The 24,300-nt window shown below is 39.3% G+C and overlaps 1 protein-coding gene across 1 annotated transcript in view; it reads left to right on the top strand.

Moving 5' to 3' along the window:
* The first annotated feature begins 1,248 nt into the window (after positions 1 to 1,248).
* Positions 1,249 to 24,300, top strand: part of rasa1a (RAS p21 protein activator (GTPase activating protein) 1a) — a 74,803-nt gene continuing 51,751 nt past the window's right edge. The window contains exon 1 of the mRNA XM_061906301.1: positions 1,249 to 2,227. Coding sequence (XP_061762285.1) covers positions 1,767 to 2,227 — 461 coding nt within the window. The 5' untranslated portion in view covers positions 1,249 to 1,766. The remainder of the gene's footprint in view (positions 2,228 to 24,300) is intronic.

Below are 24,300 nucleotides of genomic sequence, written 5' to 3'. Positions count from 1 at the left end.
TTTTTTGGACATCTGTGTTGCTGAATCTTTTGCAATTTGTTCAATTAATATTGGAGAAGCCACAGTAGAAAGATGGAGTTGGGAAGCTTTAGCCTATAGCCACACAAACACACGGTGACTCCTTGTTTAAAATTCCTGGAAGTGATACGTTACTATGGATCAGAGCGCGGTCAAGCGAACATGAATCAAGATGGAATGTCAACCAGCAGGTTTCGGTGAGAAAATTGTGGTAAAAAGTCGCTTCTTAAAGGAGAAAAGCTGAGCTTGTGTCGTCCATGCAGCTGCCGTCGACTCCCCTGAGACACTGCGCGTCAAAACACCCGTGGACGTACACTTCTGACAATCAGGTACTATTTAACTCACTAAAACACTAGCAACACAATAGAAAGATAAGGGATTTCCCAGAATTATCCTATTAAATGTGTCTAAAAACATCGGAATACGTCCCAATCGCGTTTTTTTTAAAACCTTTTTTTTCCTTCTAGTGTGTCGCTATCAATATCCTCAAACACGAATCTTTCATCCTCGCTCAAATTAATGGGGAAATTGTCGTTTTCTCGGTCCAAATAGCACTTTTTGTTGGAGGCTCCCATTATAAACAATGTGAATATGTAAGGAGCCCCCACACTTCCGGTAGAGGCAGGGCTTTTGTCTTAGCACCGAAAGTTGCGAACTTTATCGTGGATGTTCTCTACTAAATCCTTTCAGCAAAAATATGGCAATATCGCGAAATGATCAAGTATGACACATAGAATGGACCTGCTATCCCCATTTAAATAAGAAAATCTAATTTCAGTAGGCCTTTGATATTGTTGTCCGGGTGAAATTCGGAAGAAAGATTAACCCTGGAGGGACACTGATGATTGGGAGTCTCCCGGAATCCCGGAAAAGTCGAGCGTACACAAGTATGACGCTGTAAAGCGCCATTCATATAAAACTCGCAGGCCGCGCCAATATTTTTAATTTTCATGTTAAAGTGCGGGCCACAAAATAACGTCTCACGACCCGCAATTGGCCCTCGGGCCGCATGTTTGAGACCCCTGATCTAGAGAATGCCAAGAGTGTGCAAAGCAGTAATCAGAGCAAAGCTTGGCTGTTTTGAAGAAACTAGAATATAAAACACGTTTTCAGTTATTTCACCTTTTTTTGTCAAGTACATAACTCCACATGTGTCCATTCATAGTGTTGATGCCTTGTTTGGATTGAAGAGCTCTGGGCTCGCTTGGCTTTGTCTGTCGGGCGGCTGGAGGGGATTGGGCGAGGGGAGGGGAGACGGAGCGGGTAAGCAAGCCAACAGTCACCAACCTGCAAATCAACGCAAACTTTGCTATAAAACAAGCCACAGATGTCTACTTTGACCCATCGATATGCTCAGACCGCGCCGTGGATTTAGGCGGCAGCAGCAGCGTGTCGTTCATGGACACTTCTCGACACGGACGAGGATTACACACGGCACTGACAATACAAACAACGAGGGTGAATTCCGAAAAAAGAAAATAATTTTGATATTTCGTCTTTAAACATGTTTGCGTCTCGATGAGAACTTAAATCCTATGAAACAATGAAGACCGAGCGAAGAAAGAAGTCATCAAGTGTGTGTTAGCCATCCTTACCGTTAGCTAACCTGCTAAGCAAGGTTAGCTCGTCAGCTAACGCTAGCTAGGTTTTTTTTTTTGGACTAACTTTTTATTGTTGGAGAGTAAGCACTGACGAAGTGTTCCAACAAGAGAGGGGAAGGGCGGGCTCCCTTCTGGACTTTCCCTGGAATGATGGCGGCGGAGGTCAGCAGCGAAGAGACCAGCTCGGTCACAACAGGCGGAGGCCCGGAGACAGCGGCCCCGTCCCCCTGCTGTGCCCAGTCGGCCAGAGTGAGAGCGGCTGATCTGGGTCAGAATTCTAACACATCCCCGGACTCTCCCCCGGATATCAGCATGATCTACCCGCTGTCCAGTGGCGGAGGTGGACTGTCGGGGCTGCAAGGATCGAGCTCAGGGAACTTGGGCGGCATGTGCGGCTCTCCCACTTCGGAGGCACCGCCGGCCAGTCGGATTTCACCCACATCTCCAGGCCCGGATGGGGGGACCGACTTACCTCCACTACCGCCGCCGCCTCCGCCGCCTGGTTTAACGGGTCTCGGCGGTACTCTGGACGAAAGCGACATGCAAGATGGGCCGGAGTACGAAGAAGAAGAGGTGGTGTTCCCACTCTCTGCACCTCCCTCTAACCAGTGAGTATCCTAGAAGTGTGAATGAAGCCTTGCTCAATGGCACCTGGGAATAAACATCGTTACTCCTCATGCCCTTTGTAACTGTTTCAAAAATAGAGCTGTGGTTAGTAATGACTTTGATTACATGTGCTGAGTTGTCTCTGGAGCATTAAAGCTTTAATAGTCACTGTTATTTTTATTTTAGAAGGGAACTGCACGTGTTTTTTGAATTTTACCTACCATTCATAATCCTTATGTGAGACATTTTCACATGTATTTTTCTTTTTTGATGCATCCTAATAATCTGACTCTCGGCGGATCCTTGTAGTTAGCTGAGCTCCACACAAGGATCTGGGACTTCTCAATAGGAGATGTATTTCAGAAGGCGGGGCCTTTGTAAAAAAAAAAAAAAAATCATTGTATGAGATTGGTTAAACTACTCGTCCATTAAAGGGGAAAATTATCACCAGATCTATGTAAGCGTCAATATCTACCTTGATGTTGCAGAAAAAAGACCATATGGTTTTTTTAACCCATTTCCGAACACCAAAAGGGTGAATTTGGTGATTAAAACGCCTTTCAATTGTTCGCTGTCGGAGCAATGATCTTTCACCCGTGACGTCACAACAGGAAGCAATCCGCCATTTTTTTCAAACACATTACACACACCAAGTCAAATCAGCTCTGTTATTTTCCGTTTTTTTCGACTGTTTTCCATACCTTAAAGACATTATGCCTCGTCGGTGTGTTGTCGGAGGGTGTAACAACACAAACAGGGACGGATACAAGTTGACTTACGTAGAGTATGCTAATCAGACATATCAATGGTCACGGCATGCTTATCGATGCTAACATACTATTTAGGCTAGCTGTATGTACATATTGCATCATTAAGCCTCATTTGTAGCTATATTTGCATCCAGCCTTTCCCTCCACCCACATTTAATGCCAAACAAACACATACCAATCGACGGATTCCAGTTGCACCACACCAGTGGTCAAAAGATGGGAAAGTCCCTCGCGCACTTTACCGGCGATAGCGATGCTACGACAGAGATGGCACAGAGATGTGTGGATATTCTGCGACACTCAAAGCAGATGCATTTCCAACGATAAGGTCAAAATCACAAAGGTGAGTTTTGTTGATGTTATTGACTCGTGCTAATCAGACATATTTGCTCACGACATGACTCCCAGGTAATCGATGCTAACATGCTATTTAGGCTAGCTGTATGTACATATTGCATCATTATGCCTCATTTGTATCTATATTTGCATCCAGCCTTTCCCTCCACCCACATTTAATGCCAAACAAATACATACCAATCGTTGGTTTGAAGGCGATTGCCGAATTCGTCCTTGCTTCCCCCCTTTCCGCTGTTTGTTCGGATATGGCTCAATAGCTTCAGTTTCTTCTTAAATTTCGTTTTCGCTATCTGCCTCCACACTCCAACCATCCGTTTTAATACATGTGTAATCTGTTGAATCCAAACTACTATGCTATACCTTTCTGTGCTATCCGCCATCTTTGTTTGTGGTGATGTTACGCTTTGACGTCACAGGAAAATGAACGAGTGTATATAACGATGGTTAAAATCAGGCACTTTAAAGCCGTTTTTCGGGATATTGCGTGATGGGTAAAATAAATAAAAAAACTTCGAAAAATAAAATAAGCCGCTGGGTACTGATTTTTATTGGTTTTAACCATTCCGAAATTGTGATAATGTTCCCCTTTAACTTGAATTACGTGCTACTTCAACCACTCACATCGAAATCAACCCCTGACGCTGATGAGAGAGACACTGGGAATTTCAGCCGAGAACAGCCGATATATTGAATAACGACAGAGCGAAAAGTTAGAGAACTTTTACTGAAACAACGTAGCAATGTCAGTAGACGAACGATGTCGTTTGTGCAAAGAAAATATGCAGAATCAATGTCAACACGTTTGCCTGCTGCGTGCCGCCGTTGTTGTTTGAATCAAACAGTCGCTTCGCCGCTATGTCACATCTATGAAATCCCGGCCCGGCGATCCTGATTGGTTCATTATTTTTTGCTGTCTTGAAGGAGTTTGCAATGCCCTGGAGCCCAGATCCTTGTGTGGAGCTCAGCTAACTATAAGGATTTGGGGAGAGTCAGCTTAGCATTCGAACGCTTAAAGAAGCATTAAACAAAAGCCAGTTAACAATCGAGCCAATGGTTAGCTATCCATTCCGCCTATAAAGCACTAAAATACCTCAAACAGTTGATTAGTGTTGTCTCGATACCAATATTTTGGTACTTGTACCAAAATTATTTTGATACTTTTTGGTACTTTTCTTAATAAAGGGACCACAAAAAATTGCATTGTTGGCTTTATTTTAACAAAATATTTTACGGTACATTAAACATATGTTTCTTATTGCAAATTTGTCCTTATATAAAATAGTGGACATACATAACAACTTGTCTTTTATTAGTAAGTAAACAAACAAATGCTCCTAATTTAGCTGCTGACGTATGCAGTAACATATTTTGTCATTTTCCATTCTATTATTTTGTCAAAATTCTTAAGGATAAGTGGTAGAAAATGAATTATTAATCTACTTGTTCATTTACTGTTAATATCTGCTGACTTTCTGTTTTAACATGTTCCATCTACACTACTATTAATATATAATCATCACTTATTCTTCTGTTGTTTGATGGTTTACATCAGTTTTGGATAATACTACAAATATGGGTATCACTCAAATACCAAGTAGTTACAGGATCTTACATTGGTCATATTTAAAGTCCTCATGTGTCCAGGGTCATGTTTCCTGAGTTGATAAACATCATTTTTAAAAAACGAAAGAAGATGTGACGTCAAAAAATAATGACGTAATCATAGTAGTATTGACTAGATACGCTACTGTACTTTGTATCATTACCGTGGATGTCAGGTGTAGATCCACCAATGGCGTTTGTTTACATTGTGACGCCGGTGAGCTACGGTGTTTAGTGAAACATGTTTAGCTATTCGTTGTCCTGGAGGGATGATACTTGTAAGAAACTTACTTTATTTGTTGCCATGGAGGCAAGGATTAGAGATTTAGAGGTAGCTAAAACATTGCCGATTGGGGCTGGACTTTAGTTGCTAGCTAGCTAGCCATGTGTTAAAGCACCTCTTCCGGTGGCCGTTTCAGTGTTATACCTTCACCTTAATCGTTAGTTTTTAAGCCAAAATGCATCCATTCTCCTTTTTCTGTCTATACACTGTATCTGTTTGTAAACTACGCCGTGATTGTGCACTGCGGAGCATGCTCGCAAACCAGCAATAATAAGGTGACGACGACGGGGGGGGTGGACCGGTACTTTTCAGAGGCGGTATAGTACCGGTTATGATTCATTAGTATTATTGCGGTACCATACTAATATCGGTATACCGTACAACTCTACATTTGATGTACACGCTGTAAGTATATATGTAATGTAGTCACAGGCACATTCATAATAACATGTCATGTTTATGTATTTTGGTAATTTTAAAGCCCCACTTAAGAACTTTTAGTTTTGGTTGATTTTGGTGGCACCAGTGGACCAAAGCGGTAATATTTTTTCCTGAAGGAAAACCATATTTCCCATGAGGACTAGTGCATATGGCAGTGGTTCTTAAATGGGGGTACGCGTACCCCTGGGGGTACTTGAAGGTATGCCAAGGAGGTACATGAGATTTTTTTTTAAATATTCTAAAAATTGCAACAATTCAAAAATCCTTATAAATATATTTATTGAATAATACTTCAACAAAATATGAATGTAAGTTCATAAACGGTGACATTTTTTTTTAATTTTTTTATGAAGACATTTTTAGAATTAAGTTCATGAATCCAGATGGATCTCTAATACAATCCCCACAGAGGGCACTTTAATTTGATGATTACTTCTAAGTGTAGAAATGTTTACTTATAATTGAATCACTTGTTTATTTTTCAACAAGTTTTTAGTTATTTTTATATCTTTTTTTCCAAATAGTTCAAGAAAGACCACTACAAATGAGCAATATTTTTTCACTGTTATACAATTTAATAAATCTGAAACTGATGACATAGTGCTGTATTTTACTTCCATCCATCCATCCATCCATTTCCTACCGCTTAATCCCTTTGGGGTTGCGGGGGGTGCTGGTGCCTATCTCAGCTACAATCAGGCGAAAGATGGGGTACACCCTTATCTCTTTTTTTCAACCAAAAATGTTTTGCTCTGATTAGGGGGTACTTGAATTTAAAAAATGTTCACAGGGGGTACATCACTGAAAAAAGTTTGAGAACCACTGGCATAAGGCATCAACCTGACATGATGACCGCTGTAATATTGTCACAAATACTACATTTCTAATGGCTATGCTGACTATCAAGGAATTATCTTGGATTGCGCTACAAACATGACACTACTACCAAGAATGTATCAAGGCAGATGCAGGTCCAAAGAAAAGAAAGATCAACAGGAGAGTTTTTTTCTTTTTCCGAAAGCTAACATTAGCATTATCATTTCAATGAGCATCGAAAGTCACTTACTCGTTCAGCAGGAAGAGAGCCACAGCAGCATCAGCCAAAAATCCATCCTCATTTTTGAGCTCACACCAGCGATTGAAAGCTGGTGCAATGTTGGTCCTTGACTGCCCACTTGTTCGGGTAGGCTCCGTTTTTCTATTTTTGTCTTCTCAAACAAAACTTTTTTTTTTCTTTGGTTGTTTTGCAGCTTTGGTCATGATAGCAGTAATTGCACGTAAGCCTTCTTCTTCTTCTTCTTCTTCTAGTTTTTTGGTGGAATGCAGGCGTTCGCATCGACTTCCATCTTCTTAAAAATTTGGGGAATGGGCAGTGACGTATGGTGTAAAGCAAGTCAGCATATTTGTAGTTTTTTGCATGGCAGGCTCCCTGCCACCCTCTTCAAAGTCCTTAAATGCCATGGAAAGCGATACAGACCCCTCAGGCCATGACGGAGGTGTCCTTCAACTAGTTGTAAGTTAATATATTATCCAAAAAGTTTTGAAAATATTTTATGATGCTATTTAATGCTGCTTTAAGCATACCTTAGCATATTAATTTCAAAGACACATCACAATGTTCGCTTTTCCCTTCAACGATAACTACTAATCATGCAGACTTCATGAGAGCCATCACAAACTACTTTGGGATAAATAATGGACAGACTTTGATGACCTTTTAAGGAAAATGTTCAAAAGAGGTCATGGTACAAGTGCTTTTCTAGTAGTTATTAATATTTGTATATGAGCTTGTCAACATATTTATTGTTGACATACATTCTGTCACCATACTCTATAGGTTGCATACAATCTTCGCTTTTCACTTTAACGATAACTACTAATCATGCAGACTTCATGAGATCCATCACAAACTACTTTGGGACAAATAATGGACAGACTGATGAAATTTTAAGGAAAATGTCCAAAAGAGGTCCTGGAGCAAGTGCTTTTTTAGTAGTTATTGATATTCATATATGAGCTTGTCAACATATTTATTGTTGACATTCATTCTGTCACCATACCTTATAGGTTGCATACAATCTTCGCTTTTCCCTTTAACGATAACTACTAATCATGCAGACTTCATGAGATCCATCACAAACTACTTTGGGACAAATAATGGACAGACTGATGAAATTTTAAGGAAAATGTCCAAAAGAGGTCCTGGAGCAAGTGCTTTTTTAGTAGTTATTGATATTCATATATGAGCTTGTCAACATATTTATTGTTGACATTCATTCTGTCACCATACACAATAGTTTGCATTCACAATGCAGCCAGCGTTTGTTGTCATAGCGTTTTTGACGGCATTTTGCCCTTTTCGAAGAAAAAAGCCCTATGCTTGCGTTGTTTTAGGCTGTTGGAAAGGTTCAAAATGCGAAAAGGATAAATGTTTTGTCAGAGTTCCTCGAGAGGAAATCAAGAAGGGTAAAAGAGATTTTACAAAAAAACACAAGAAAAGTACCACGCAATTCAATCCAAGGGAGCAGATTGAGTCGAAGAATGATCAAGTTTACAGCAATCACTTTGTTAAAGGTTTGTTTGATTTACTTTTAACGTTAAGTATTTCCCATTTACGGTAAGTATCATATTGATACTATTCGTATTTTATCTTATTTCGGATTTGTAATAACACTTTTGCTACAAGTTTTTTGTAAACCACCAACTCAGCAAGTCAAAAAAAAAAGAAGCAAATGTGAGCAAAATCTAAAAGAGTTAATTAAGCTTGTTAAAGCAGCAATCATAAATGAAGCTTTCAACACATACACAATGTTGACAGCTATAGTTATATTTTGATGAAGATGGGGAAAACATGCAAACTCGTAAAAAGCAAGTGCAACAAACGTAAGTGTGAAGCTAAATCATGAAATGCAACCTTACCCGAACTAAAACAATGCATGATTTATTTGGGAGAGTCTTGATACAAATTTCCTTGACACAGCCACGTGAAAATAAGTTGTAGACCTCCATGCTTCTCCAAGTTTTCATCTGTTTTGTAGTGTAGAATGACGTCCAGAGCACCAAATAGTTCGACTATTAAAATTTTCCAAGATGGCGGCGCCCGGACGGGCTGCGTCCTCGCGAAGCTCCTGCTAAAGATGAAACATTTGGCAGAAATACCGGACAATTCCACAGACTTTATGGCTGGCTCACATCGTGGTCACTCCGTGATCACGTACGACCGCCAGACACTTCTGGATGTGGACATATCGGGCCGTTTTGGACTGATAGACGCGTGCGTGCTAAAAATGCTAACTAGCATGGGAATACGTCGGCGGCTACATCCAGCGGCCTGTGAAGCCGGGGAGTCTATTAGCAGCGGGGGCCGTCTACGGAGCAGACGCCAGCGGTGTGATCGGAAACGCGGATGTCGAGCCGGGCTAAAAACAAAGCAGAAGGCTAATCCCCACAGAACACCACTTCCCTCCATCCTGCAGCCAGATTTAAATGGAAAATGCGAGACTACTGGTCTGGGTAAGGAGTCAGTTGAATTAGAACACGTTTTTTCTGCTTTGAGTGTTTCAGAGTTGGACATGTGTTTTACTGAGGTGGCTAACTATGATGCGTGCAGTTTATCAAAGCAACAAACAAACAATCGGAAAATCCCCGTTACTGAGGTGGCTAACCATGATGCGTGCAGTTTATCAAAGCAACAAACAAACAATCGGAAAATTCCTGTCGTATCAATTCCTAGATATGGTCGTAACTATACTAAATGCACTGGGCATAATAAACACAACATTATTAATATTGTTACTACGGATAATTTGATCAAAAACTCCCTAAAACAGCCCACTACCTATAATATAGTTTTTTTAAACATAAGATCATTGTCTCCCAAAACGTTATTAGTTAATGATATTATCAGAGACAACAATCTTAACGTCATCGGTCTCAGCGAAACCTGGCTTAAACCAAATGACTTTTTTGCGCTTAATGAGGCATGTCCTCCTAACTTTACACATGCGCATATTGCCCGTCCGCTTAAAAGGGGTGAGGGGGGTCGCACTAATATACAACGAAAACTTTAACCTTAGTCCTAACATAAATAATAAATATAAATCGTTTGAGGTGCTTACTATGAAGTCTGTCACACCGCTGCCTCTACACCTGGCTGTTATCTACCGCCCCCCAGGGCCCTATTCGGACTTTATCAATGAATTCTCAGAGTTCGTTGCTGATCTAGTGACACACGCCGATAATATAATCATAATGGGGGACTTTAATATCCATATGAATACCCCATCGGACCCACCGTGCGTAGCGCTCCAGACTGTAATTGATAGCTGTGGTCTCACACAAATAATAAATGAACCCACGCATCGCAACGGTAATACGATAGACCTAGTGCTTGTCAGGGGTATCACCGTCTCCAAAGTTACGATACTCTCGTATACTAAAGTATTGTCCGATCATTACCTTATAAAATTCGAGGTTCAGACGCATGTTCGTCAAACTAATAATAATAACAACTGCTATAGCAGCCGCAACATTAATACGGCCACAACGACAACTCTTGCTGACCTACTGCCCTCGGTTATGGCACCATTCCCAAAGTATGTGGGCTCTATTGATAACCTCACTAACAACTTTAACGACACCCTGCGCGAAACCATTGATAACATAGCACCGCTAAAGTTAAAAAAGGCTCCAAAAAAGCGCACCCCGTGGTTTACAGAAGAAACTAGAGCTCAGAAATTATTATGTAGAAAGCTGGAACGCAAATGGCGCACGACTAAACTTGAGGTGCACCATCAAGCATGGAGTGATGGTTTAATAACTTATAAACGCATGCTTACCTTAGCTAAAGCTAAATATTACTCAAATCTCATCCACCTTTATAAAAACGATCCTAAATTTTTGTTTAGTACGGTAGCATCGCTAACCCAACAAGGGACCCCTTCCAGTACCTCAACCCACTCAGCTGATGACTTTATGCAATTCTTTAGTAAGAAAATTGAAGTCATTAGAAAGGAGATTAAAGACAATGCATCCCAGCTACAACGGGGTTCTATTAACACTGATACGATGGTATATACGGCGGATACTGCCCTCCAAAATAGTTTCTCTCGTTTTGAGGAAATAACATTAGAGGAATTGTTACGTGTAAATGGAATAAAACAGACAACATGCTTACTTGACCCTCTTCCTGGGAAACTGATCAAGGAGCTCTTTGTATTATTAGGTCCATCAGTGCTAAATATTATAAACTTATCACTCTCCTCGGGCACTGTTCCCCTAGCATTCAAAAAAGCGGTTATTCATCCTCTTCTTAAAAGACCTAACCTCGATCCTGACCTCATGGTAAACTACCGACCGGTGTCTCACCTTCCCTTTATTTCAAAAATCCTTGAAAAAATTGTTGCGGAGCAGTTAAATGAACACTTAGCGTCTAACAATCTATGTGAAACCTTTCAATCCGGTTTCAGAGCAAATCACTCCACGGAGACAGCCCTCGCAAAAATGACTAATGATCTATTGCTAACGATGGATTCTGATGCGTCATCTATGTTGCTGCTCCTCGATCTTAGCGCTGCTTTCGATACCATCGATCATAATATTTTATTAGAACGTATCAAAACACGAATTGGTATGTCAGACTTAGCCCTGTCTTGGTTTAACTCTTATCTTACTGATAGGATGCAGTGTGTCTCCCATAACAATGTGACCTCGGACTACGTTAAGGTAACGTGTGGAGTTCCCCAGGGTTCGGTCCTTGGCCCTGCACTCTTCAGCATCTACATGCTGCCGCTAGGTGACATTATACGCAAATACGGTGTTAGCTTTCACTGTTATGCTGATGACACCCAACTCTACATGCCCCTAAAGCTGACCAACACGCCGGATTGTAGTCAGCTGGAGGCGTGTCTTAATGAAATTAAACAATGGATGTCCGCTAACTTTTTACAACTTAATGCCAAAAAAACGGAAATGCTGATTATCGGTCCTGCTAGACACCGAACTCTATTTAATAATACAACTCTAACATTTGACAACCAAACAATTAAACAAGGCGACACGGTAAAGAATCTGGGTATTATCTTCGACCCAACTCTCTCCTTTGAGGCACACATTAAAAGCGTTACTAAAACGGCCTTCTTTCATCTCCGTAATATCGCTAAAATTCGCTCTATTCTGTCCACTAAAGACGCTGAGATCATTATCCATGCGTTTGTTACGTCTCGCCTCGACTACTGTAACGTATTATTTTCGGGTCTCCCCATGTCTAGCATTAAAAGATTACAGTTGGTACAAAATGCGGCTGCTAGACTTTTGACAAGAACAATAAAGTTTGATCACATTACGCCTGTACTGGCTCACCTGCACTGGCTTCCTGTGCACTTAAGATGTGACTTTAAGGTTTTACTACTTACGTATAAAATACTACACGGTCTAGCTCCATCCTATCTTGCCGATTGTATTGTACCATATGTCCCGGCAAGAAATCTGCGTTCAAAGGACTCCGGCTTATTAGTGATTCCCAAAGCCCAAAAAAAGTCTGCGGGCTATAGAGCGTTTTCCGTTCGGGCTCCAGTACTCTGGAATGCCCTCCCGGTAACAGTTCGAGATGCCACCTCAGTAGAAGCATTTAAGTCTCACCTTAAAACTCATTTGTATACTCTAGCCTTTAAATAGACTCCCTTTTTAGACCAGTTGATCTGCTGTTTCTTTTCTTTTTCTTCTATGTCCCACTCTCCCCTGTGGAGGGGGTCCGGTCCGATCCGGTGGCCATGTACTGCTTGCCTGTGTATCGGCTGGGGACATCTCTGCGCTGCTGATCCGCCTCCGCTTGGGATGGTTTCCTGCTGGCTCCGCTGTGAACGGGACTCTCGCTGCTGTGTTGGATCCGCTTTGGACTGGACTCTCGCGACTGTGTTGGATCCATTGTGGATTGAACTTTCACAGTATCATGTTAGACCCGCTCGACATCCATTGCTTTCCTCCTCTCTAAGGTTCTCATAGTCATTATTGTCACCGACGTCCCACTGGGTCATTATTGTCACCGATGTCCCACTGGGTGTGAGTTTTCCTTGCCCTTATGTGGGCCTACCGAGGATGTCGTGGTGGTTTGTGCAGCCCTTTGAGACACTAGTGATTTAGGGCTATATAAGTAAACATTGATTGATTGATTGATTGATTGATTGACTTGTCTAGGAATGCGACCAATGGATAATCCTTCATATCACTCGACAATTTTTTTTCATAACGTATAGGGATAGACTCCATTGCATTTTTTTGCTCATATCTGCTTTTAATAATAAGATCTAGGCTCCTTGTCCACTCAGAGACTTTGTACTCTGTTTGCTGCACAACAGCCATATTTGGTTAGTGGCCCACCACTTTGTTTACGGTGATTCAAAAATCACATGCCGGAAAACAACTTGTAGACCATCAACCCGCCATCCACTTTAAGTGAATCTAGGTTTAATACCTTATTTTTTTGGCTTGTTTCCTGGTATGTAAAATAATGCTAAAAGTAGCCACAATAAGCAGCTTTTTTTACCCTAATTGCTATGGTTATTTTGTTCGAGAAAACCTTTAGCGCTGATGCGCATCTGTGCGCATGCTATGTAGCATTTGGAAGCAAATTTTTACGGGTAACACATTTTATCACAACAACATAACCTTATATTTTTAGCTTGAATTTAAGGAGGAACAGGTACAAGTTAAGAAGCTGTGTGCTGAACATATCAAGCTGTACTAAAACACTAATTATCTAGTAGCACTATTGCTAAGTACTAAATAAAAAAATACAAACCAAGAACTAGGGCTGGGTGATATTGGCTTTTATTAATATTGTGATATTTTTATGCCATATTGCGATATACGATATATATTACGATATTTTGCCTTGGCCTTGAATGAACACTTGATGCATATAATCACAACAGTATGATGATTCTATGTGTCTACATTAAAACATTCTTCTTCATACTGCATTAATATATGCTACTTTTAAACTTTCATGCAGAGAGGGAAATCACAACTAAGTCAACTGACCAAAACTGTATTTATTAAATACTCTTCATTCTCTCACGGGTGACTTTTTAAATGAAGAACAAATTAATAGTCCATACATCCATCCATTTCCTACCGCTTATTCCCTTTTGGTATTGCTACCTTTTTGTAGTAACACTTCTGCTGCATACTCTGCATTGATTGATTGATACTTTTATTAGTAGATTGCACAGTTCAGTACATATTCCGTACAATTGACCAGTAAATGGTAACACCCGAATTAGTTTTTTAACGTGTTTAAGTCGGGGTCCACGTTAATCAATTCATGGTACAAATATATACTATCACCATAACACAGTCATCACACAGGTTAATCATCATATTATATACATTGAACAGCATATTGCTGTTTTCTGCTGAATATCTTCCCACTTGAAGCCAAACCACCGCCAGATGATGGACCCCCTGCTCTTTATGTTGGCCATTTATTGTTCTTCCTCCATTTGTGATCAGTTTCGCACCATCTCTCTCTTGTATTGTCACAAGCTCCGCTCGACCTGGCTAAGCAAAAGTTAGCCATGCTGCTATTTCTCTGATCGGCGAGAGCTATGACGCTAGACTCGCGAGAGTATGTGACGTATGTAAGAAGGCGGGCTTGTTTTACGTCTCTGTAAGAATGAGAGATGAGGAGTGAGAGAGAAACGCCTGTTGTGTGATACCTGCAGCTAAATGCAACTCGACCTGCCTCAGATAACATTAGCCCCATGCTAACGTTAGCTCTCGGCGAGAGCATATGACGTAGACACGCGACAGTATGTGACGTATGTAAGAAGGCGGGCTTATTTTATGTCTCTGTCAGAAGGACAGACAAGAAGGAGTGAGACACGCCAGTATTGTAATGCACGCAGCTTAAAGCAACGGTGTGAGAACATATAATCGAATATTACGGTATAGTCATTTTCTATATCGCACAGAGACAAACCTGCGATATATCGTATATATATCGATATATCGCCCAGCCCTACTTCAAGCATAACATTGCTTACTTTACAATGTCTGCTCTCACTGGGTTGCCGACGGATGGGATGTTCATATCTTCTCGTTTATGCAGAATTAATCGTAATCCACCGGGAGATGTAAAGAAAATGGTGGCCGCAAATTAATGTTTTTTGGTGTCTTTCCTGCCATCTTTGGGTCTAAGTTGGTCTGTGTTAATGCTTACAATAACAATATTGCTAATACTTGGTCAATATTCCGGTCACAACATGTAAATGGAGTATTGTTGGCATTTTTTTTAGATGTTTTTTTGGAGGGCTTCATGAGTGCAATATAGTACTCCAATTATTAGCTTTATCGTTAGCCACCTTCTACTAGCTGTATGTTACAATTTTTAGAATGCATAAAAAAGAACATATTCTTGTCTTACTTACATAGGGATTGTTAGTAATAGGCAACATTTTAAAAAGTGCAGTACCCCTTGTAAGAATAATGACTGACTATTATAAGTATGCAGTGCTTCAAAGACAAAAAACACTAGTTTAAAAGCTTTACGTCCTCTTTAATGAACAGAACTGTTTCTGTATTCTAGAGTGATAAACGTGGACTCTGTATTTAGATTCACCATGTGAGAGTGATTAAAATCAAGACATGATGACACGGTGTTAGAATTTCAAGTGACAGGTGCTTGCGTCATTCAGGGTGAGGCCAACCTTTGTCATGCTGAAATCGGATGTAGGGCTGCACAAATAATTGTTTTTAAATCCAAATAGGATCATTTAATTATGACAATGTTATAACAATAAACTTGTTAAATTTAATTTTTGGAAAACGCTTTCTTTCTGCTGGATTGCTCTCCATGAGCATATGGTGTGAGTTTCCCATTTATTAATTTATTTATCAATAGTAGGGCTGCAACTATCAGTTGTTTTAGTAATCGAGTTATCCAGTCGTTTTCAACGTTTTCCAGGCCACGGACCCCCAAACTGATGGCAAAATGGAGTGGGCACCCCCTACATGCATCTCTTGTACAAAATTGTGTTTTAAGTTAAACTGATCCAAAAGTACCTTGTTATTGTCCAATACTAAGGTATTCAAATACAGTATAGTGCCGTTGATAGCAAGCTGGCAACTAGCAGGCTAGTCGCTAATTGGCAACTAGTATGCTGGACCCCCTGTCAAAAGTGGGCTGAAAGTATCGTTTTTTTTTAGTAAATGAGTAATATATGCGTTTTCCAGGCCAGGGGCCCCCAAACGATTGGAGAGTTGGAGCAGAGATACCCTACATATATATCTTGTAGAAAATTGTGATTGAAATTAAATCTGTCCTAAAGGTTTGATTGATTGATTGAAACATTTATTAGTAGATTGCACAGTACAGTACATATTCCACACAATCGACCATTAAATGGTAAGACTCGAATACATTTTTCAACTTGTTTAAGTTGGGGTCCACGTTAATCAATTCATGGTACCTTGTTGTTGTTCAATACTAAGATTAAAAATACAGTACAGCGCCATTAGCTCGCTGGCAACTAGCAGGCTAGAGTGCTAATTGCTAGCTATTTTAAATTAACATAATACAATATATTTGTTATTTATTAATGTTTTTATTCTAAAAAAAAAAGGTCAACCAAAATTTTACGACCCCCTGCAAGGGGTCCGCAGACTCCCTATTGAAGACTCCTGGAGTAATCTATTGATTAATTTGTTCGATTGATCGAACCAAACACACTTTCAATGTGGTATTTCTGACATGCAGTAGAGCAGTTGTGTCTTTTTGGAAAAATAGTTAAAATAAACAAATATTTCTCTAATGACCTTTATTCATTTTTCTTATAAATGCGCGTATCGTTAAAAATTCACTTTTATCACAGGTGTATCGCTATATGTTAGCTATATTTAACATTTTTTTTAAAAAGTTAACAAAACAGTGTGAACATTAACCAGGCAATATGTTGAAGAGGGTCATTTAGCCTACAGATGTTGTATTTATAAATGGTTGAGGCTCGGGATCTTTCTGTGTGGAGTTTGCATGTTCTCCCCGTGAATGCGTGGGTTCCCTCCGGGTACTCCGGCTTCCTCCCACTTCCAAAGACATGCACCTGGGGATAGGTTGATTGGCAACACTAAATTGGCCCTAGTGTGTGAATGTGAGTGTGAATGTTGTCTGTCTGTCTGTGTTGGCCCTGCGATGAGGTGGCGACTTGTCCAGGGTGTACCCCGCCTTCCGCCCGATTGTAGCTGAGATAGGCGCCAGCGCCCCCCGCGACCCCAAAAGGGAATAAGCGGTAGAAAATGGATGGATGGATGGATGATTTATATAGGCTAGTAAGGTAAATTTTTGTACCTGACAAGTTTCAGCTACCTTGCTTCTGCAGCCTTCATTAGAGGTGTCACGTGATGATAGCGTGACGTTGTCTGTGACGTGTTATATGGATTGTTCCATCCCACCTGAAGTGGTGGTATATTGGTGTCCCCTGGTGTGTGCCGGGGGTATGGCGAGGCGCCCCCTGTCGTCCGGATGTCTACTAAACAGGGTCAACAGGGACGAAGTAGCATATCTACTATCCCACACCTGGGACACAGTCCTGCAGGGCCGCCCAGGTACAAAACTTAACCTTACTACCCTATATAAATCAACCATTTATAAATTAACCAGGAAGTAAATAACCAATATGGTAATGCAATAAATATGATTTTAAATCTTGACAAACCAAACTGAACAAACATACTCTGATAAAGTATAAATTCCAATGTATATAACTATTTAACACATATTTGAAAAGGTACTAAGTAGAGGAGCAATGTTTGATTTTTGGACAAGCTTGTTAGCATTAACATACAAATTGTAGATGCTGACATGCCCTTCCTTACATGTGTTTGAATAAAACATTTATTATGCAAGTCAAACATAAAACACGGTGTTATCCACCAAATAGACCCATTTTACTATAGTGTCTGTCATTATCGCTTCTTTTTGCTGGTCTTTTTTTACAGTATAATTGTTTGAAGATAAACAGCGCCACGTTTAAAGGACTCACTTGGCTTATTTATAATAAATGAAAGTCTACTTTAAACAAAGAATTGTACCATATAGCATCGAATCAAATCCTATCATAGCAAATGGTTGCATTTTAAAACGCATCGTTTTCTGAATGGCATTGTTCTCTGAATCACATTGTTCTCTTGTATCTGGATTAAAATAGATCAAAGAAGGAATTGAATGGCCTTTTAAATTGTATTACAGCTTCTGCAAGTCACTGGAGGGTAAATGTTTGTCACTTCTTTTCTTAACTTTTTTGTGGATGTTCTTGGTTGAGAGCAATACATTCTCTTTAAACTCGATTGTAAATGTCAGCTTTACATGGGGGCAGATAAAGACGTGTACCGCAGCACATGGGGGTATCAGTCATAATGAAGAAGATATTTTTCCTGAAAGGATATAAAAATTGAGGTTTGGAACCTATTCATTATGATTAATTGTTGATTAATTATTTATTTCAAATGACAATTTCATATCACAGTTATCGTGACCAAAATTTTCACGGTTATCATTAATATCACTGAATTGTTGAATGTGCTCAAAAAGTACTTATCTACACACTGAAATATTTTGAGCAAGTTATTTTCTTTTTTTACATAAGTAAAATGAATACACACACTGTCGGTCAGTCTGTCAAAGAGTAGGTTCAATGTGCACAGCTGACTATCTTACTTGCTCAGACAGCAATGTGTTTAAGCTTAGATTGGGGTATGTAGTTTCCGAATGGAATAATACGTTAATGTCTCTTGTTTTTAAGTTAGCATTTAATCCAGCAAGCTGGTGCCAGTCAGTCCGTGAGTTTATCAAAGTACAGTTACCAGTCACAGGTTTTCGATTTTTTCAATGTGAGACCGTCAGTAGTTTTACTGTTTGATTACCGTTTAATGTTAGAGCCCTACTTGTGTCTATTTAAATGGAGGACACTATTATAGAACATAAAGTACACTCATTTGTGTAACTTAACATTTTTGTTAGATATATACTTCCATCCATTTTCTACCACATGTTGCAGGGTCAACACAGTAGACAGACGACTTTCACTCTTACACACTAGTGCCAATTTAGTGTCAAGCACGAGAATTGAACCCAGGACCTTCTGATCGTGAGTCACATACACTAATTCCTGCAGCACCGCACTGCCTCAAATCTTTTGATTAAATTCTCCAGAAAATACAATATTAATGAGTTGTATTACCAGATTTAAAATGAGAGGATCAATTGAATGAAGCCCTCTAGTGCAGTGGTTCTTAAATGGGGGTACGGGTACCCCTGGGGTTACTTGAAGGTATGCCAAGGGGTAGTGAGATTTTTTAAAAATATTCTAAAAATAGCAACTATTCAAATATCCTTTATAAATATATTTATTGAATAACACTTCAACAAAATATGAATGTAAGTTCATAAACTGTGCAAACAAATGCAACAATGCAATATTCAGTGTTGACAGCTAGATTTTTTGTGGACATGTTCCATAAATATTGATGTTACAGATTTCTTTTTTTGTGAAGAAATGTCTAGAATTAAGTTCATGAATCCAGATGGATATCTAATACAATCCCCAAAGAGGGCACTTTAAGTTGATCATTACTTCTATGTGTAGAAATCTTTATTTAGAATTGAATCACTCGTTTATTTTTTAACAAGTTTTTAGTTATTTTTATATCTTTTTTTCCAAATAGTTAAAGACCACTACAAATGAGCAATATTTTGCACTGTTATACAATTTAATAAATAAAAAACTGATGACATAGTGCTGTATTTTACTTCTTTCTCTTTTTTTCAACCAAAAATGCTTTGCTCTGATTAGGGGGTACTTGAATTAAAAAAATCTTCACAGGGGGTACATCACTGAAAAAAGGTTGAGAACTACTGTTCTAGTGTGTGCTTTGCCCCATAATTGTCTTAGTTTTTATACTGTAGAAATAATACTGTGTATCTTTTTTGCTCCCCTCTAGAACTGCACAAAACTTTATTCACATACTTTCTAAATCAATTTTTTTTCTATTTTACTTGACAAGCTGAGTCACAAACAAACAATACCATTTTACTAAAGGCCAGAGGCTGCACTCTTTGCTAGTATGATGGCTAACACTTCTTACTCGTCTCCCTGTCCACAAGTGAGCTTTTCCTGCCAGGGCGAGTTGGCTTCACTGTCCTGGTTCTCCTCGCTGAGAGTACCAACAAGCTTTACCGGTGGCTTTTATTATCCATCAGCTTTCTGGAAAGAGCGATTGCATTTGTGTTCGACTTTTCTTTTAATCTGTCTTTTTCACGTGCATCAATGTACTGTTTGGTGAGTGAGCATGCCAAGTGTTCGACCTAAATATTTTAAGTTTTTCTGATTATTCCGTTGTTGCATTTCTATTTTAAAAATCACAGTCAACTGTCCTATTGCATGTCAGAAAGACCAATGGAAGTTCATTTCTTCTTTCGTTGAGGTGTCTCCTAATATCGATAATAGCAGTTATACGCATCATTTAGAAAACACATGGCTCTGACCATGTTGTGCCTGAATTATGTCAAGATTATCACAGTCTCAATTCTAGGCAAAAAAAAAAAGATTCACATTTTTTCCAGAATCTTGCAGCCCTAACCACTCTTCCACTCTGCTAAGTCTCTAAGTGAAGTCATGGGAAGATGACACGTCATTTTGAAGATGCTTGCGATCACTGATTTTCAATAACATCAACTTCATTATGCAATTTTTTGCTTTTAAAATAATGTGTTTGACACATGGACAATTTAGAATCATTCACTTCTTCACTACAATGATATTAGAGCTGAGACACTTCCCTATCTCTACTGTAGACACTTTAATGTCCACATCAGTCAGGCGTGCGTGCAAGTTTTGCAATAACGCTAATACACTCTTCGTATTTGTTATACTCACATTAGAGAAGTGCAGAGCTTTGTCATTTCACGCAGTCCTGCTGTGAGGTATGGATAGGCCTGAGTGCATATTGTAGATTCAGCTCTTATTTTAGGTGCTGCCCTATATCTTCCTGTCAAATTAGACTGAGCAAGTAAGGGACTTTTTTTATTGTAGCAGAAAGTCGAAATAGACTTGGATACAATTTACTACATGTCAGAGTATTAACTCAATAGATTGTACGATGCTTAAACATTTAAACAATATTAATTTATATACCAGAAAGTACTGGTAAAAGCCTTAGTATGTTACCTTACAATTGTACTTTAACAAGTCTTTGGTTTATCATGTAAATACAGTAGTAGTTAAATTTGTTCTGTGACGCAGCTCACACCTTGAAAAATTTGTATAGCTAAACAGCGTCACCAATTTAAATGAATTGAAATCAATTCAATCCATGCTTGGTCCACCTAAAACACCACCATTTGAACGTGTAATGTGCATTTTTTTTTTTAAACGTTTATTAATTTTCAGGCACATATAATAGACAGAAGTTGTCAAAAATACATCAAATGCTGTCCCCCCAACATGTAAAATAAATAAAAAATACATATTATAAATAAAGTAAACAAAACTAAAGACAGATATTCAATTAAAACCACGTTGAAAAAATACATCCGTCGTCATGTCTTTCCTAATGATTGACTGCCCAAAAAAGGGCAGTTCCTCTTAGCATTGATAGATGAACATAAAATATTCAAAAGCTTTGAAAATAATATAATAATAGTCAAGTATAATCTTCAATCTTCTTTAAAACAAATCTTTAGCTCTGCTCAAATCTTCAGCTAATTACAAAAACACAAAATAAAATGTAAAATAAAGTCACTGGTTAAAAAAGACATTTCAAACATTAGCAGCAACTTGAAGATAATTTACCTTTAACAATAGTTTTTTTTAGCTCAGTATTTTTAAAACACCTTTGTTCCCTTAAAAATGTTAGCCAGAAACACCAAGCTGTCAACTGCAGTCACAATATTGCCACCCTTTCAGATTGCGTACCTTTGTTGTGTCAGTTCTTCTTGAGAAAATTAGTTGAGACTGCAAAGTTCATTTAACAAATTCATTTATTTCTGGCAGCTTTTTAAATCCATATTTTTCATACCGTTTCAACTAGGAACATATGTATATACACAAAGATTATATTTTGGCAGAAATGTCTTCTCGATCGTTTCAAGTGCATCCATCTCTTTCGCGTTGTTGATTTGATAGAATCATGTGAATTGCAAAAATATAATAAAATATATGATTGTGATATAATTCTCAATACCGGTATACCGCCCAGTCCTATTTATCAGTGCAGCTGGTTATTACAGTGTTGCTGTGACACTGGCTGCAATCAGTGGGATTAAGCCAGCAAAAATATCAGATATTTACAGTGCTGTGTGGATATTGTAGATACCACGTTATTGTGGTTTAAAGTTTTCACAATTATGCCGTGTTGTGTGACTGCATCAGAGGAAAACTTAGTGAGAGCAGTTTTTTCTGCCGCTTTAACGGTGGCCGGATTTGGAAATGAAATTAAATCTCCCAGAATCGTCTGCTCAGCGCATGATTGCCAAAGTGGGGGTGTGGAACACCGTAAGCAGGAAGCAAATGTTTGTGGTAGGTTAGAGGAATTGTGTTCTTTGGATATTACCTGAAAATGTCATCAAACTAAAGTTATGTTGCAAACAGAGTAACAAATCCATGTGAAAACGTAGCCTTTTTGGCAGAGGTAAGAAAGTGCACGTTCTGCAAAGCGCACCCCTTTTTTCTCAAGCGTTTCCAAGATGATATAGCCAGCTGGTCACTGCGCAGCACACACAGGAAAATCATCCCATAAAGCTGTACACATCGAGGGGGGCTGAAGCCTATCCAGCTGCACTCAAGTGGAGGGCGGGTTACACTTTGGACAAGTTTCCACCTCATAGATCACATCCAGAAAATATATTTGAAGCCAGCATAGCTAAACATCAGTGGATGTTCACGTTGTCACTTTATAGACATCAACAGTAGGTTGTATTTAAATATTTGACTGGATCTCTCCAATCTACATCTGAGCATGAACTGATGTAGCCTACTCAGAGAGGCGAAACGTCTTCTAAGACAAACCAAACAGTCCAGTTGCGATCAATTGAATGCCCTGAGAGGAAATATTTGCTTGAAACAGTTGCTGTTTCTGCACTGTTATTTGCAATCAAAAATAAATTTTTGTACTTATAAACATGATTTGAACATTATATTTGTGTTCGATTACAGTATGGGTTGTACTTGTATAGCGCTTTTCCACCCCTTTTTAAGGAGTTCAGAGCGCTTTGACAGTATTTCCACATTCACCCATTCACACACTGATGGTGGGAGCTGCCATGCAAAGCGCTCACCAGGACCCATCAGGAGCAAGGGTGAAGTGTCTTGCCCAAGGACACAACTGACATGACTAGGATGGTAGAAGGTGGGGATGGAACCAGTAACCCTCAGATTGCTGGCACAACCACTCTACCAACTTTGCCACGCCGTCCCCAGTAAGTGTGTTCATCCTAAACATACCTGCCATTTCATTTTACACATTATGACATAATTTTTTTTCCACAGCACAATCGTACTAGCAGCTATTTATGTGTCTTCATACTAGAAATTGACCAGTTATCGACCGGGCTGATTTTCGGCTCTGATATTTGGCATTTTGACGTACATTGTAGGGGTGTAACTGTACGTGTATTTGTATTGAACCGTTTCGGTACGGTGGTTTCGGTTCGGTTCGGAGGTGTACCGAACGACACGGACATATTAAGTAGCGCACAGTACGTTGTGTAAACAAAGCACACCGAGGCACCATGAATTGATTTACGTGGACCCCTGACTTAAACAAGTTGAAAAACTTATTCGGGTACTACCATTTAGTGGCCAATTGTACGGAATATGTACTGCACTGTACAATTATTAATAAAAGTTTCAATCAATCAAAAAAAATAACAACACACGGCAAGCTAGCAGCGACAGAGCTACGATAGACTGACCATACCTCGTTTTTTCACCGGACATGTCCTTTTTGCGGGGCTGTTCGGTTGGGGTTTCTTAAATGCCTCGAATGTCCGGCATTTTGAGTTATGGTTGCGTGTGTTTTTTAATGTACGTTCATGGTTGAGAGGGGTTAAAAACAAATAAAAAAGTGGTGCCGTAGCGACATTCGTGAGGGAGGGGGAGAGACAGAGAGAACGAGAGAGTTATGATAAACGCGCATGCGTCGCCAGGCTCTGCTTTTTACCCATAGATTTATCAGATTTTGTTTTTTATTATCTATAGCAGGGGTGTCAAAAGTGTGCCCCGGAGGCCATTTGCAGCCCACAGCTAATGTTTTAAAGGCCCAGGGCACATTCTAAAATACCATTAAAATAAACCAAAACATAAACAAAAGTGAAATAAAAAAATTTAAAGGCTAAATGTAATTTAGAAAAAGTTGCAACGTTGACTAATAAAACAAAGCTGTCATTGCTCAAAACATAATATTGAATCAAAATCAATGTTATTATGAATTGTTGACCTATCGAAGTTTCCGATTACTTCACATCAAGTATTCCACTAAGAAAAATATTTTTGGTGGAAGATTTAGCAAATTTGTTAAATGAATAATCGAAAAATGTATATTTTGTTGTTTTCTTACTGTACCGAAAATG

The sequence above is a fragment of the Nerophis ophidion genome, linkage group LG07 (assembly GCF_033978795.1).
Source record: "Nerophis ophidion isolate RoL-2023_Sa linkage group LG07, RoL_Noph_v1.0, whole genome shotgun sequence".
Taxonomy (NCBI): domain Eukaryota; kingdom Metazoa; phylum Chordata; class Actinopteri; order Syngnathiformes; family Syngnathidae; genus Nerophis; species Nerophis ophidion.
This window is presented reverse-complemented; position numbering and strand designations above follow the sequence as displayed.